Below are 14,893 nucleotides of genomic sequence, written 5' to 3'. Positions count from 1 at the left end.
TGTCTGGAATCTCTGTCCCCTGATTGGGGATGAACATGTCAAACCAACTGTCCACTCGCTCGGTCACCAAGTCCACCCAAAGACTAAGCACGATCACCCTACCTCCTCTGCTCTAGGACGAGAGTCACAAAGATGAAGTCCCGAGGACACAATTCCGGTCACCTGACCATTTCCTCGTAGAGATAGAAAGAAGGAGAACATCTCCCTGTGTGTGTGCGACAGTAGCAGGCCCGAGAGACGAGCAATTAAAACTAAAAGCGCCAATTCCACTTCGGACTGCAGTCATGCGGCCCCCGTGTCGCCAGGGCCCAGCCGGTTCATCTGCGACAGCCGGGCGGCCAAAGCCTGCGGGTGTACTAATTTGCCTGATTTAGCGACAGCCCGTCTTTTGAAGATAATGAAACAATAACACCGGCGCTCACATTACAACCGCAACAACCGTACCGTTACCGCCGGGGAGGGGGATGGTGCGGTGGGGGGATCAGGAAGAAGGATAATGTAAAGCACACCCTGACCGTTGTATAGATTTCTATCAAGTAGGGACGGAGGGAACTGTGTGGGAGGAGGGAAGGGAGGTTCTGGATCGTCTTGACTGATGAGTAATAGACAGCACATCAGACAATTGTTTGCGTGGTAAGGGGCAGTGCGGCGGTTATTTTATTGTTTGGTGGGCGGGTGGAAGAAAGAACTTGTCTGGGGTCTGGTATGGGCATACAAACGGACGCGCGTGCACACACGCAGACAGAGACCTAAAGAAAAGGCAGTTTGATGTAAGGGATGGGGAGGGACAGTGGAGGGGCAGTGCGGCGATCTGACTCAGTGCTGCGACGTGAGCCGCACAGCGCTGCAGCGTTAAGCCGCCGTTAATGAGGAGCCTGCACGCGCTGCGATCGCTCCGCCGCCCCTCCCCCTCCCCTCACTCCCTGCACCCTGCAGCCCCTCAGGTCTCCACCTGATCACTGCACGTCCATCATGGATGCGACCAGACGCTGCCTCAAAAACAACAACGATAAAAACTGTGGACAAGAATCTATTTGCTGCGACTGGAAATTCCACCGGAATGTGGATTATTTCTCTCAGACATTCCAAAAATACCCACAGAGGAATGTTGCAGATTGTCTTTTTATTTTCAAATCAAGCTGTATACTTGAGTGAACACGCTTTTGTGCTTCCACAATCAGTTGCATCCTGGAGTCCCTCTGGAGAAACATTTTTAAAGCCATAAGAGTATGAAACGTGTGTGGGTGTGGGTGAGGTGGTGGGTGGAGTGAAGCAAGTGACACTTACCTTACTCATGATATAATTAATATTAAAGCACTTTATCAGCCAACATTCAGGTTTATTTTTAAAGCCGCCTTAAGTCTAATAGTAGCAAACAAGACCAACCGATAAATTTATTTTCCGATTTTTCAGTGAGTAAACAAAAAATTCCGATAACACTAGTACACGGACAGCACCCGACACAGAAGATGTTTATTGAAAGAGAGACGACAGCATGAAAACTTTTAAACATGTAAGTTCTTCTCGTGTACACCTTGCTGTTGTTCTAATAATAAAGTGTGATTTATGTAGCGTATAATCACGGAGGAGACATGGACAAAATAAGAAGTACGGAAGGAGAAACAACTAATAAAAGATAAAGATAGAAGACACAGAGGAATCAGTGAGCGAACATCTTTACAAGCGACTGTACAGACAGCAGAATGATAGCAAGTAAAAAATAATTAAGAGGGGAAGCTATTAAAAAGGTTAGTGAGGCATGAGAGAAAGTAAGGAAAAAAAAACATTGCTTCTAAATGTTAATTTCAAAAACAATCTCTATTTTCAAAGTCAAAACAAAACACAAAATAATAAAGATACAAAAAAAAAGAAATTAATTTAAAACGTTGTTAAATACAAAGAAAATAAAAATAAAAACAAAGAAATAAACATAAAAATCAATTAAGCACACACAAATCAACAAGCAAGCAAATAAATCAAGAAACAAATTAACAAATCAACGAACAAATCAATAAATCAACAAATAAATCAATAAAGAAAGATAATGAAACCAATAAATAAATAATCAAACACAATTTTTTAAAAAATTAAAGAAAGAACAAACAAATAAAAAAAAGGAGTAAAGGAAAAAAAGTTTCGCGGACAAAGACAGACTGGCATAGTTTATAAGGAGACGACAGTAATCATCCTGTAATAAAGTGACAACAACATTATTCCTCCTTCATTTTGTCTTTCGTACGAAAAGCCATTAGGACCGGGGTGCTAATAAGCCTCGCAGGTCAGTTCCGTCCCGCACTGTCACAATGGACGGACGGAAAAAACGGAGTTGAAAGCCAATTGAAAATATGAATACATTACATCACAGCCACCAAGCGTGACACACACCGCGGCCCACGCCCTCCCATGTGGGCCAGTGGTTTGTGGGCTCGCACGCGCCATTTATCTAAGTCATTTATTATTTATCTTCGCTGTACCCGGCCCGAAGGGACAAACACTGTCAGCGGCTACCCAAGAGAAACAACCCCTCCCCTTCTCTCTCTCCTCTGGCCTGAGGACAATGCAACAGCCCACCCAGCCACCCACCCAGCAATCCACCCCGCCCGCTTTTTTTCCATGCGAGGCAGGAAATGTGTAAGCGTTAAATCCTCGCTTCAGCTCCATCTTTGATCTTTGGATCTCATCACAACGGCCGCCTCTGATTATCGCCGGCTTCAGCGACTGCAGCCTTGTGAAAACGTGTCAAGTCCCGCAGGAGCCTCGTTGGCAAGAACATTACGTGGCCGTGTGCAACATAAAATTGGAGCCGTGTGCAACAGACAAATAAAAACCTCGACAAAAAATGATAATAATAAAAGGGGAAATCGTAAGGTTAGTGTGTGGACGTCGAGAAAAAAAAAAAAAAAGAAAGAAAGAATTGACGCCTCCGTTGTGGTCCGGTGCGAAAGCACCCTGGCGTAGCGTCCCCCCATCTCCACCCACCCATGAGAAACCCCCGGCAGGAAGAAGCGAACAAGTCGATATCCTGTCCACAAGCCTGGGGTAGGGAGGGGAAAGAGGGAGGGTACCTTTGAACGGGGCGGACCAAAAGGAGAGAAGAAATAAAAATAAAAAAAAAGCCGCCATGCGTTGCAGGTGGTGGTGCGGCATCCACTGCCGCGGTCGGCGCGCGTGGAAACAAAGTTCGGTCAACCTCCAGTTATCTCCTCTTAATGAGGCGCTGTGTTGGGTGCGGAACGCTTGGCCAAGCCGCGGAAAGCCCAACTGCTGTTCTTTTGTGTCGTTCGGAAGCTTTTGATGAGGTTGTAAGGGCCTTACGCACATTCTCGGCTAGTTTTCATTCTTTTTTTCTTTTTTTTTACTCAATATTTGAGGGCGTGTGGACACATGGGACATACAGGAGGTAGCGGAAGGGTACGACAAGCATGGGTTCTTTGCCAATTATCAGAAAAAGCGAGTACGTGTGCGCGCGCGTGCGTGTGTGTGTGTGTGGCTTTTTTTTAATCCCATTGTTTGCGACTGTGTTGCGTCACGGTGCCAAGGCAAATAACGGTTTCTGCAAAGAGAAGGCGAACGTTGCACTGGTGACAGAAGTCAACCCACTTTAGGCAGAACATTTACAATGAAAAGTGGTCAGCAGCATGTGAAGAACTAGCTTTAGAGAAAAAAAAAATTGTAAATAAAAATTAATTGTTTTCTGTGTTCACCTTCCATCCCCCACACCACAGTCTAAGACAAAGTAAAAGCATCAATTATAAGGCTATGAACAGGAAGCGAGGCCGCACCACGTCTGTAGCCATGTTCAGGGGGTGAGTAGTGTTCACTTGAGGCCGAGGGAAGTAAGAGGAGGAGTGGGAGGGGAGACGACATGCCGCTGCACGCGTGCACACTCTGTGACGTAGGCCGCACGCACGTGCAGTGGTGGCCGAGTGCATGCGCACGTCGCCAGAGTCCGGGGCTTTCCTGTCACCTCAAGAGCCGGCGGGCAATTAGCCAGCGGCGATTACAAGGCCAAGAAAACGATCGCAAGAACCAAAAGCGAGGGACTTATGGTCCTACAAGACGCGGTGGTCTTTGTTCTTTGCTGCTCTGTCTTTCTCTCTCTCATCTCGGTGTGGACTGGACCTGGACTCAATACACAAAAAGCATCAACAAAAAAGAAAGTCACACACGCACGTATTTCTCTCAGTACGAGGTAGTACGGACACAACCTATTAAAAAATAAAACTAAATTTTTGGAAAACTGTGCAGGAGCCGGTGAGGATTAGAGAAGACCTCTGGGAGTGTGGAGAAACAGTCAACCGCCAACTACAGTGTTTCGAGGAAAGAAGACAACATTCAGGACTGCGAAAGGAATTTCAGACTCGTTAAATCCAATTAAACAAAATTAAACAGACACCAACGGACACAATCAACTGAATTCTCCAGGCGGTGGGTAACACAAACCATCTTGGGAAATGCCAGCAACCCGCTGGATACGAGTTTCTGTATACTCTACGTTGTTTTTTTCTACTCGTCTTTTTTTTTCTTATTTATTAAACTTTTTCCCTCCTCACATTAATTAAGAGTTTGTTAATAAACAGTGTCATTATTTAGAGACAAAGTAGATAATTCATTAAAACAAACGAAGAGTGGAAGCTGCAATGCAACGCAACGTGAGTTAACGTCCAAAGTGTGCAACGTAACTTGCCGCAAGATGGCGAACGACGGGAAGTTAAACCACGTGATTGTGCCCTCTGACCTCGCGCACGCACTGGCGTTTGACGCCGAGCGCTTGTTTATGTTTGTAGAAAACATATTCTTTACTTACTATTTTGGGCTTGTTGGGCCAGGCATCTACAATCTACAAGGAAATCAGATATTACCAACAGCTTGCTAAAGCAATTCTTGCAAAGTCTTGAAAAAAAAAAATTTGAAATTGATGAAAATAGTTGAAACGTCACAGCCGTGTGAATGAGGTGACCCTGATCCTACTGACAGCTGCCAGACAATTGCAGTCACTGGTAGGAAGGCTGGGGAACACGGTGAGGGAAAGCCCAGAAGTGAAAGGGTTTACCCGCTGGTTCCCTTTACCCGAGAAACCCAAGTTGCAAAGGCAAGTTATCCAAGGGAAACATGGTCGATGATCATAAACATCATTCCTGCAACGAAGCCAAGAGCATGACCACCAAGCACTGGGTCCTCATAAGTCGACGTAGGGACTCTTTCTCGGTCCACTCACACCCTGCTATTTATAGCAGCACCGGGTGCACGCTCACAAAGCCTTCCACCCTGTCATAGAGAACACATCCTACCCGGCAACCACTACATCAGAATCTCTAAGAGACAAACCAAATGGCTGAGTATCAATTCTTGTCGTCCTCCTTCTCATCTATACCCACTGAATGGTTCTGGCTGAAATTTCCGAAACATTTTCATCGGACAATAAAGCAAAACAAAACTTTACGACAACTTTGGCAATCTGACTTTCAGGTCACTTCAGATACGGATAATTAATTTTTCTTACCAATGGTAAATATTTGTTTAGTTTTTTTTTTCTCATGACAGTGAATCTGTTGAGTAGTTGTGTGTGGTCCTGACATCACAGGGGACGAGCCTGATGCTTGACGAGGTGGCAAAGGCTGACCTGTGACAGCTGGCTGTTTGGGTGCATCATGCAGACATGCGTACTTGTCAGCGGCGGCTAAGCACCTCACAAGGACAGACAATCTGTCATCAGCAGATGTCACGGGAAGATAACCTCACCACGTGAGCCGTCACGCCAACCGAGTGGTTTCCCCCGCTGATGACGTGAATAACATGGCGTATGCTCCACTAGAAAATGACTTCGAATAACACCGAATAAATTTATTCACTAACAAGTAAACAACTCAAGTAAGCTAGTGTATAGATGGTGAGCTAGGGTCACGCCTGCCTGGGACGGCTCAGTGGTCTGCTGGGGTTGTCTGTCCACTAAGGGTGGCTCCCTCTGTTTTCAACGTTCTTCTTGTTGCTGCTGCCACTAATGTAGTTTACACAGACTTATAACTGAAGGCTGGAGAGGATTATTGTTGTCACGATCTGTACCTCTTCCCCAGCAAGGTATTCCCAGGTCTTCTGGCTGGATGGGACACCCGAATGACGAAGGGTTGGTATGGTGATGGTGGCTGCGATGTTTAAACGGAAGATGCCCTCGGTACGACTCGCGATTCTTAATTGAGCGACTTTCCCCTCCCTCCCGAGCTGAGCCTGGTCCAGACAGTCAAAGGTTCGTTCGTAATTAAAGTTCGATCAACCACGAACTGGTCTCGTCTTGATCGCTGATTTAGATTCCCATGTCTATCTTGCTGAACCACCAAAGATGGCCGCTTTCACACAGCAGACGACCTAACTCTTGCTTTCTTTTACTAGGGAGGTGAAAGACACGACAGCGAATAATAATATTCCTGGCTTATATCTTACCTAGACACGCTTAGTACAGGCCATTCTTAACTACTTAAATTTTTATTATATATCAATTATTAATGTGCATATTTACTTACATTAGACTTACATTATATGTTTACTACCATGCCATCACAATGTTTGTGGTACGAGTATGGGGCTCTCATGTAAAGGTGCTCCATGATGCTCCAGTACTACTACTATTGCTACTAAATCATTTTTCTGTCGACCTTTTTTCTGCCCCTAACTGGGCTTCGACTAGGGTTCTCTCCTAGTTAAGAATTAAACTGAAATTAATCTTTCTAAACCCTCATCAGACCGAGACACTTGCACAATTAAGAAGCGATTACCACGGGCTTCCGTTTCCCTGAAATATCTGCAAAGTGAAAAATGATAGAGACAACAAGAGATTGGGTTTACTGATCTCAAGGTTAAAGCTTTTAGCAGGAAGTTGACAGATTTTTTTTTTAAACTTGCACTACCACTATTGCCTACTGCAGTCCTGTACATAAATAAATGACAGCGACAAAGGTTGTTTACAAGATCTTTAGTCTAGCATAGTTCCGAGTAAACTTTATCTTTGTTTTTCGTGGGTTTTATCGGGATGGTGGGGTAAGGGGAAGGGAGGAGAGATCATGTGACCGTTACAAGAATGTAGGAAAGCTTGTCCAGGAACACTCCAGCCACGTCCTCTAATTCCGGTAACCAGGAAGCCGGTGTGTTCCAAAACAAGGAAAAGGCAACTCCGCGCTCAAATAGGTGGCAATTATTCCATCCCTTGCTCCGGTCCAGGCTTGTCAGGGACCCATTAATTTTCGAGCCCACCCCTTTGAAAGAGGTTGTTTATCTGTTTGAAAATGGATGGCTAGGTGGCGACACTATATTCGCCTGTCAAAGCTACGCGGCACGCGACGGCGTCGTCCAATGGCGGTAAAGGACGCGAGGCAAACAGGAATAACATTACTGATGACGGGCTGGAGAAGACGGACGACGCCAGGACACCGAAAATGACAGGAGAGGGCTGGAAGAGCGGATGAGTCAAAGAGATCGTCAAATTCTGAAAAGAACCGGGAAGGGAAAGAGTGTGTGTTACACTCACATCCAATACCTACGACGGGTACAGGAATGAAGGAGAGTGTGGTGGGTCTCAGCAGCGATAGTCAACAACAATGTTTACTTGTAGTTTTACTCATCCCCTCCACCTTTCTCATTCTCTCAATCTTATCTATAACCACTACTGCAGTCTTTGTGTTCCTGCAGTTCGCAAACGTCGACTTCGGGTGGCAACATGCGCATGGCCATGTGCTGCGGGTGCTGCCCTCTCGGCGAAAAGACTTGGGTGTCATGGGAGACGAGCTCGCTGCCCTCGGTTTCATGCGAGATAATTTGATTGGCGTGAAGAGGCGCGAGTGTCGAGCCTGTCCGGACGCACGTGACCTCGGCGGCCGCTAGAGGGCGCGGTCACTGATAGCGGCGACCTCACAGGGCAACGGCTGGGATCATCTCATCAAGATCTGTTGGTCGATAACGATGTGATCAACTGTGATCGATAACGATGAACCACCACCACCACCACTCGCAGTCAGCGTCCTACTTTCGACACGAGAGCAGAAGATTGCAGAAACGGGTTATCACTCGAGGATGACTGACAACCTCCTAATCTTGAAAAATATAAATAAAAAGCGAGGAAACTTGTCTGTAATCAGCACTTCTCGTGATTATCTACATCTCTGCTCCCGTTGTCGAGGCACAGTTATTAGTCCCACGATTTATAATGTCGATTGTTTTTTTTTTTTTTTTAAATTCAGTCTGTCGTGACTTTCCTTCTGCGACTTGACTGTAAAGGTTAATGTCAACATTAATTTCTATATACATGTGTAAATACAAATACTTAAAGCACACGTGAACACGCGCGCATGCGCACCGAGGCTTTACGAGGTCTTATACATCATGTCTCATTAAATCTCGCAATTTTCGATAGAAGATAGATCCTTTCAGAGAGAGAGATAGGAGAAGGAGCGTCGCCGACTTTATGAGATACGCCCAATGAAGATGAAAAGCACCGGGAGGTGGGGTGACTGGGTGAGGTGACTGCTGGCGGGAGGTGGGGTCGCTCGCACCTTGATTCCGAGATGAAAGAAAGGTTTTCCTCTCGCGACACGCGCACCGCGCCACCCTCCTCACGCGCTCCCACCGTGATGAGTAAGACTCGGTCAGGGTTCAGTATAGTGAGGGTGGCTGCCCGTCCGTGTCGTCCCACCCCAGCCACCCACCCACGCCCTCCCCGGGTCGGCGAACTTGCATGGCGGCGGACTTCTAAGGCGTTTCTCAGGAGTGCGTCATGCTGCAGCGCGTGGTGTGTGCAAGTGTGTGCGCGTGCGTGGACTGGACGTCTGGATGGATGCACGCATGTTTAAACAGTTTGCACAGCCACAACCTTGTGTACGTTTATTTCGGTCACTGGGTAGAGAACGGCTAAATCCACCGCCGCCTCCTACCCACCCTTAACAGCGAACAGTTAATTGTAGAGGGAAAGAAGGAAGAATATGAAGTTTAAAACCTCAGACCGAAGAAGAAGCAGGATGAGGAAATAAGGGCAATAGGGAGAGCCCAGAGGATCAAAGAGAGGGTAAATGGAACAAGGAGAGAGAGGAAACATTTAATATGGCTAGAAAGAATGCTGAAGAGAAAATTAGAGGGATAAGCTGGAAATGTAAACAGACAGGAGACCAATAATAATAAACTGGGGTCTGGGAAGAATCAGTGGGTGTGGTTAGGAGGGAAATAATATTAAGGTTATATCATGGTAAAAAAAAACAAACAAAAAAAACAACCCTGCACACAGATTCCAACTGCAAAGAAAGAAAGCAGCGTCCCCAAGACGAGATCCGAACCAGTATAAATGATCGTCATATAACTATGTCGACGACAGGACAGGGGAAGTAAAGGATACAGGCCAGTTATAAAGGATACAGGCCAGTTATAAAGGATACATGACAGTAATAAGGCGGTCGTGAAAGAAAAACCAACACAAAAAATCAGAGGGTAGGAAAAGTGCGAACAGAGAGGAAGGAAGATAAAGTGTGAACAAGAAAAAGAACATGAAAGGAGTACGTGCCAGTAATAAAGAATATATGTCAGTAATAAAAAGGAAGGACAGGAGGGGTCTGGGCGATTAAGCGGAAGGGGGACAGCAAAGGAAGTGAAAGAAAAGAAAAAGACAAACTCGATAATCAGTAAATCACGAGGGTATCTAACGACGGATACACGTGTATTAATAATAATACCAACCCTCGTCCTTTTATGTTCTTGAGCGACAGTGATTCTAGACGAGGGGACTGCCGTACAGGCGGCATCAATTCATCAGACGGCCGGCCCGCTGGTCGGTCCTGTGTGTACGGGCGCGTAAATCTCCAGCCCCGGGGCATTACGTGACGTTGCGCCCACGTCCGTCACTCCGCCGCTGTTTACGGCCTGACGTAAGTCTCCGTCATCAACGGACGTAAACTACGGCCCTCTGCCACTCCTCCGCCTCTTACCAACATCGTTCACCGAGGGTCGAACGATTCATCACCTTGGAGACTCTCCCATCGAGTCGTCAGACCCCAGCACCACGGACTACCCTTTCACCTCCATCCCTTCTATTAGCGGTAGTCTCGTCGGCGGTCGCCTTTGTGCACGAGACATTCATTTCCCTCCTCATTTACATTTCTGATATAATTTTTAGGAGGCTGAGGAGAGAGGGAGTGGGTGACATCGATCAACTCATGCACTGAACTTTCGCCTCTCCCCGGGTATGCGAAAGCGATGTGAATACACCAGGGAGCTGCTCTTCCACCAGCAGAGAAGGTGCGACGGAAAGAGAAAAACAAAGAGAAAAACAAAAGTTTGAAAACTAGGGTAAACATTATACGCGCGCACACACAATGACGATCGCACGCGCGTGCACACACCGTTGGACTAATTCGACTACCTTCATCTGCCAGCAAAACACTTCGTGGAAAGATACAACCACTTTCTTGTGGTGTACAGACGTTGTTGTTGTTGTTTTTTGTCTCTATGCGTGTGTGCACAAGTATATTAAAGTGTATGTAAAAGCACGTGTGTACTTATATGCGCTCCGCCTTACCTGGAGAATGCATGGACATGGTGGACGGGAAGCGGGTCTGGAACTGCGCCAGTGACGTCATAGTCGAGGGCGTGGCCGCCCGGGCGAGCTCGCTGACACCGGCGTGCGTGAGGTCACTGGCGTATGACGTCATAGGAGCCAGTGTCCCCGGCGGACCTAGGCTGGGCGCCAGTAGGCGGGTTCGGTCCAGAGCGAAGTCCACCCGGCTGTCCATGACTGGCGAGAGAGGTGGAGGAAGTGGAGGTGGAGAGGCTGCTGACGGGTGATACGGGTGGACAGAGCAGCTAGGCCCGTCGCCAAACCCTCATAGTCGGACACCTCCCGCGTGGGACAACGAGATACCTGCTCACCGCCAGTTTCTAGGGGTGGTTCACCACCCGCACTAGCGTTCTGCCGTCGTACTTGCCATGGGTGGAGGGTTGGACTGCTTCACGGGGTGGCAAAGGTGTGATCTGAAAATCAAGCAAGACATTGGATTTATTGGAGGAACTCAGCTTTTTCTGGAGCAGGAGGCAAAGCTTTGCTTTAATATACAATACACGTTCTTTACAGTCAGGTAAAAACCAAAAGCGAACCTGTTAACTTTGAAATGAAATAAAATGGTTTCCTTATACAGGTATGAAGTTAATGAAGAATAAGGTATTAAAAGTAAAAAATGTACACATATCCATCAAAACTGCGCCATGTTCGAAGCATCTTCTCCAATAACATTTTAAAAAATAAACTTATATGTACAACACATGATCAGCGTGTCCTGTAGTCAAAGGGAAATCGGGAAACGTTTTTTTCTTACAGACTTATGCTGTTTTTTTGTTTGCTTCTTATTGTGCTTTGTTGTTTTCTCTCGTCCACTTTACTTCACGGTCTAATATTCAAGGTAAAGCTTCGCCCACTGTCTCCCAGTACCACCCACGCTTGTTCTTTACGGGTGTCACGGTGATACCGGACGATAACTGTCTCGTCTTACCAAGGCAGTTAATATTTTAATCAAGCGATACCAGATGGTCGTAATCAGCACCCCTGTGTCTAGGACAGAAAGCACGAGGATCCCTAAGGACACCAATGGGCTGCGCGGCAGGAAACTGTCTCCACGCCTGTCCTTTCTCCTCATCCCCCCTTCTCCTACCCACCCCACACCCGGTGTAGGGAGACCCCGGTTGGTCTCCTACAACCTGAGTCGCATTCAGCCTCTGCTCACCCGGCATCTGATAACTTTCTCTACCGGCATCTAACTCTCCTGGCAGGGTGGGCAAGCTGGGTGGGAAATAACGAAAGGACAGAGAGCGGGGAGTCAGGAGCTGGAGCGGTCAACGAAAAGTCAGGGAGCTGGGGAGGGACTGGTGTGAGTGCGCACGCACATACACACTGATACCTCCAACAACAAAGCCAGGCAAGGTGCACGGAGCATTTGCATCAAGGCTCAACCATAGGCCGCTTTTATTTCCACTTTTTTATTTTCTAAACATAATGTTTATGCCCCGAGGCCGACTGTCGGTTGTTCACAAAGCGAGCGCTGTGTCCTCGTTAACGTCGTTAATGAACACAGGTAGGCGTGTAGTACAGACACCTGGGGGCTTGCCGGGCTGTCCTCGTCATGTCGTCGTCGGCGAGGAGCCGTCTGGTCTCCTCCAGCTCAGACTTGATGACGTGGGAGTCCCGCTAGCGCCCTCGTCATTACAAGGAACACAACTGTTCGTCACTTCCTTTTTTAAATGTGCATTTATATGGAAATGTGTGCGTGCACGTTTGATATATATATATAAAGAATTTCGTGAGGAGACGGAGGAGCAAAGAATAAACAAGAATAAACGATTTTTTTCAAGCGTGATCCGTGTCAGCTACAAGTGATTTGGGACCCACGGTCAGCATCCAACTAATTTGACAAATAAATAAATCTGGTTGGTTTATTAGAAAAGTACTTTCAGTGCAATGTGATTTGCCACACGGGGGACAGGAACTCGGGGACAGGAGGTGGAAACCCGTGTACCGGAGAAAACCCCGGCGGCCGCCCTGCCAACTAACTAAAAGCTTCATAGCTTCAGATCCCTCACAGCGATGTTACTATGAAGATGTCAGCAGGTGAGCCTCACCTGATGTCCTGTGGTCACCTCAGGCCCGCCTGCTGCATGGTCAGCTACAACCGAGTCAACTGTTTGTTGATGTGCTTTATTTAATGTTTCGACAATCATACACTCGTGTTTTTGTAGTGTACAATATTTCTAGAAAACATCTCCAGAATATTGACTGATAAGCTACAAATAGTAATAACTGTAATATTTTTGAAATTAGTTTTGCTGTCGCGATGGAAAATGTCACAGACCTTGTCTTACTTTAGTCACATTTTGAAGACTAAATAGGGCTGTTGACGATGAAAGTCCATGGTTAGAGAAGGGATAGTTTTGTGTGACGACGATAGTCGTTATAAGACTGTCCGAGTGTTACTTCAGCTCGGTCCATCCTGAAAGTCGATGTCAGGTTAACCACTCACAAACATCACTCGGCTGCTGTCTTCTGAGGGACAATGCCTTGGCATGGAGACCATTTCAACATAGGAACGAGCTTAGGGACGGGGGTGAGCACGGGGCAGAAGTAACGGAAAGGGGAGTGAAGGTCGGGTGAGAACTAAAGGTTGAAAGGGTAAGTGGCAAGGGGTCGCAACAGACGGCAACCTGTGCCTCCGGGGTCTCTATTTATTTGGTTCTTCTCTTCCATCCCCTTTAATCCTCGCCGTGTGTCCTTGACCGGTGCCAAGATGCTGGCTAGTTAGCGGGAGGAGGAGGAGGGAGGGGCTAACGGGGACCGAGGTACAACAGCAGTTGTCCAACGAAGCTCGTTTATGCACCTTTCCACTCCTCCCCCCTCCCTATACACACGCGTGCGAGTTCCCGTCCCCGCTGTCAGCCCATCCATCCAGCCACAGGATTCTTCCCAACCAACCACCCGTCCTCCCATCCCGCCACTCTCCCCCGCTGTGTTTCTCTGAACAGCCAGCTGTACCCCGCTTCAGTCACTCCTTCCTTCGCCACTATGTCTCTCTCACCCTCCCCACCTACCACCACGCACACACCCACCCGGACTGTTTACCCTTCGCCACCGTTTACACTCTTCCTCTTCTCGCCCTGATTGGAGGTTCTCTCCCCTATCCTCCTCTACTTTCACCCCGTGTGCCCCACACCACACCTCCCACCTCCCCGACCCGTAGGGGGGCGCTGTACAACGGGTTCAACACACCATGAGACAGCCGGCCCACAGACGGGAGGGTGGCTGGGGGATGGTGGGAGTAGATCGCTGTAAGCCTCCTTCACCCCTGCAACACGGACATCTCTCCCCACGTTTACAGCCCGTCAATCTTCCACGTCCCCCATCCCATCTCTCATCAACCTCCTTCCCCCTTTACCCAGTTCGGAGGTAATCGTAGGAGAGGAGAGCTTTGCATGTGCAAAACACAGTCAAGCCAAACTCAATATGCCATGCAAATTGTTCAGCTTTTACCATACGTGTTATTTGTTTATCATTCTCGCGCGTGCGCGCGCGCACACACACGTGAAAGATAAAATATTTTTTTAAAGGAACAAGTGCGTTACTAGGGGGCGCGTGGGACGTGACGCCATCTGCATTACCTGCCTAAGATCATTTTAACGGATGCAAAAAAAAAAAAAAAGAATAAAATAAATAAACAAACTGAAAAATTAATATCCTTATCACCCGGTTAATCGAGTTCATTGACGACACTCAATTCCCCGTTGCACTCCCCTCCGTTCAATCTGCTCAGTTCCACTCTGTAGTTCAATGGGACCGATCCTGATACTTCTGTTCAAGCTCAACACCAAGGAAATGTAGTTCAATCCTCTTCCATGTGAACACTGTATAACAACACCTCTTCCGTCGTTGTCGGAAAATACCTGTAACACCTCAAGAGTTTACCTGACAGAATGTTCTGGACATTGCTCAGTGAGGTGGGCACTGCGCATGCCAGGAAGCAGAAATTCAAATCACCCAGCACTTGAGGTCTGGGATTTAGGCTTAAAGTCCATTTTTAAAAAAAGGATATTTCTACAACTGTCTTGACACTGTCGCACGCATCACCACACAAAGATATTCTTCCCCGTTCCACACACTTTAGGTTGATTAGGGATGTGCAAAACACGGGACTACATTCAAAATGTCCTGACCACGCCGTAGCACCTACTCTAGACTTCACAAACATAACTGATCATCGCAGAAAAACAAGCGCGCAAGTGAACAAACATGCGAACGCACGCCCGCACACACACACAAGTGCGCGCCACGCTCAACTCCTGTAATGTAGTTTTTATGTGAAGTAAACAATAGGTTTTTTCTCTT

The 14,893-nt window shown here is 47.3% G+C and overlaps 1 protein-coding gene across 4 annotated transcripts in view; it reads right to left on the bottom strand.

The window, feature by feature from the left end:
* Nucleotides 1-14,893, bottom strand: part of LOC112562326 (mucin-12-like) — a 145,484-nt gene that overhangs the window by 108,880 nt on the left and 21,711 nt on the right. For all 4 annotated transcript variants that reach the window (XM_025235536.1, XM_025235546.1, XM_025235526.1 and 1 more), the window contains exon 2: nt 10,550-11,001. In XM_025235536.1, the coding sequence (XP_025091321.1) occupies nt 10,550-10,763 (214 nt within the window). In that variant the 5' untranslated portion in view covers nt 10,764-11,001. The remainder of the gene's footprint in view (nt 1-10,549; nt 11,002-14,893) is intronic.

Source organism: Pomacea canaliculata, linkage group LG1 (genome assembly GCF_003073045.1).
Source record: "Pomacea canaliculata isolate SZHN2017 linkage group LG1, ASM307304v1, whole genome shotgun sequence".
Lineage (NCBI taxonomy): Eukaryota > Metazoa > Mollusca > Gastropoda > Architaenioglossa > Ampullariidae > Pomacea > Pomacea canaliculata.
This window is presented reverse-complemented; position numbering and strand designations above follow the sequence as displayed.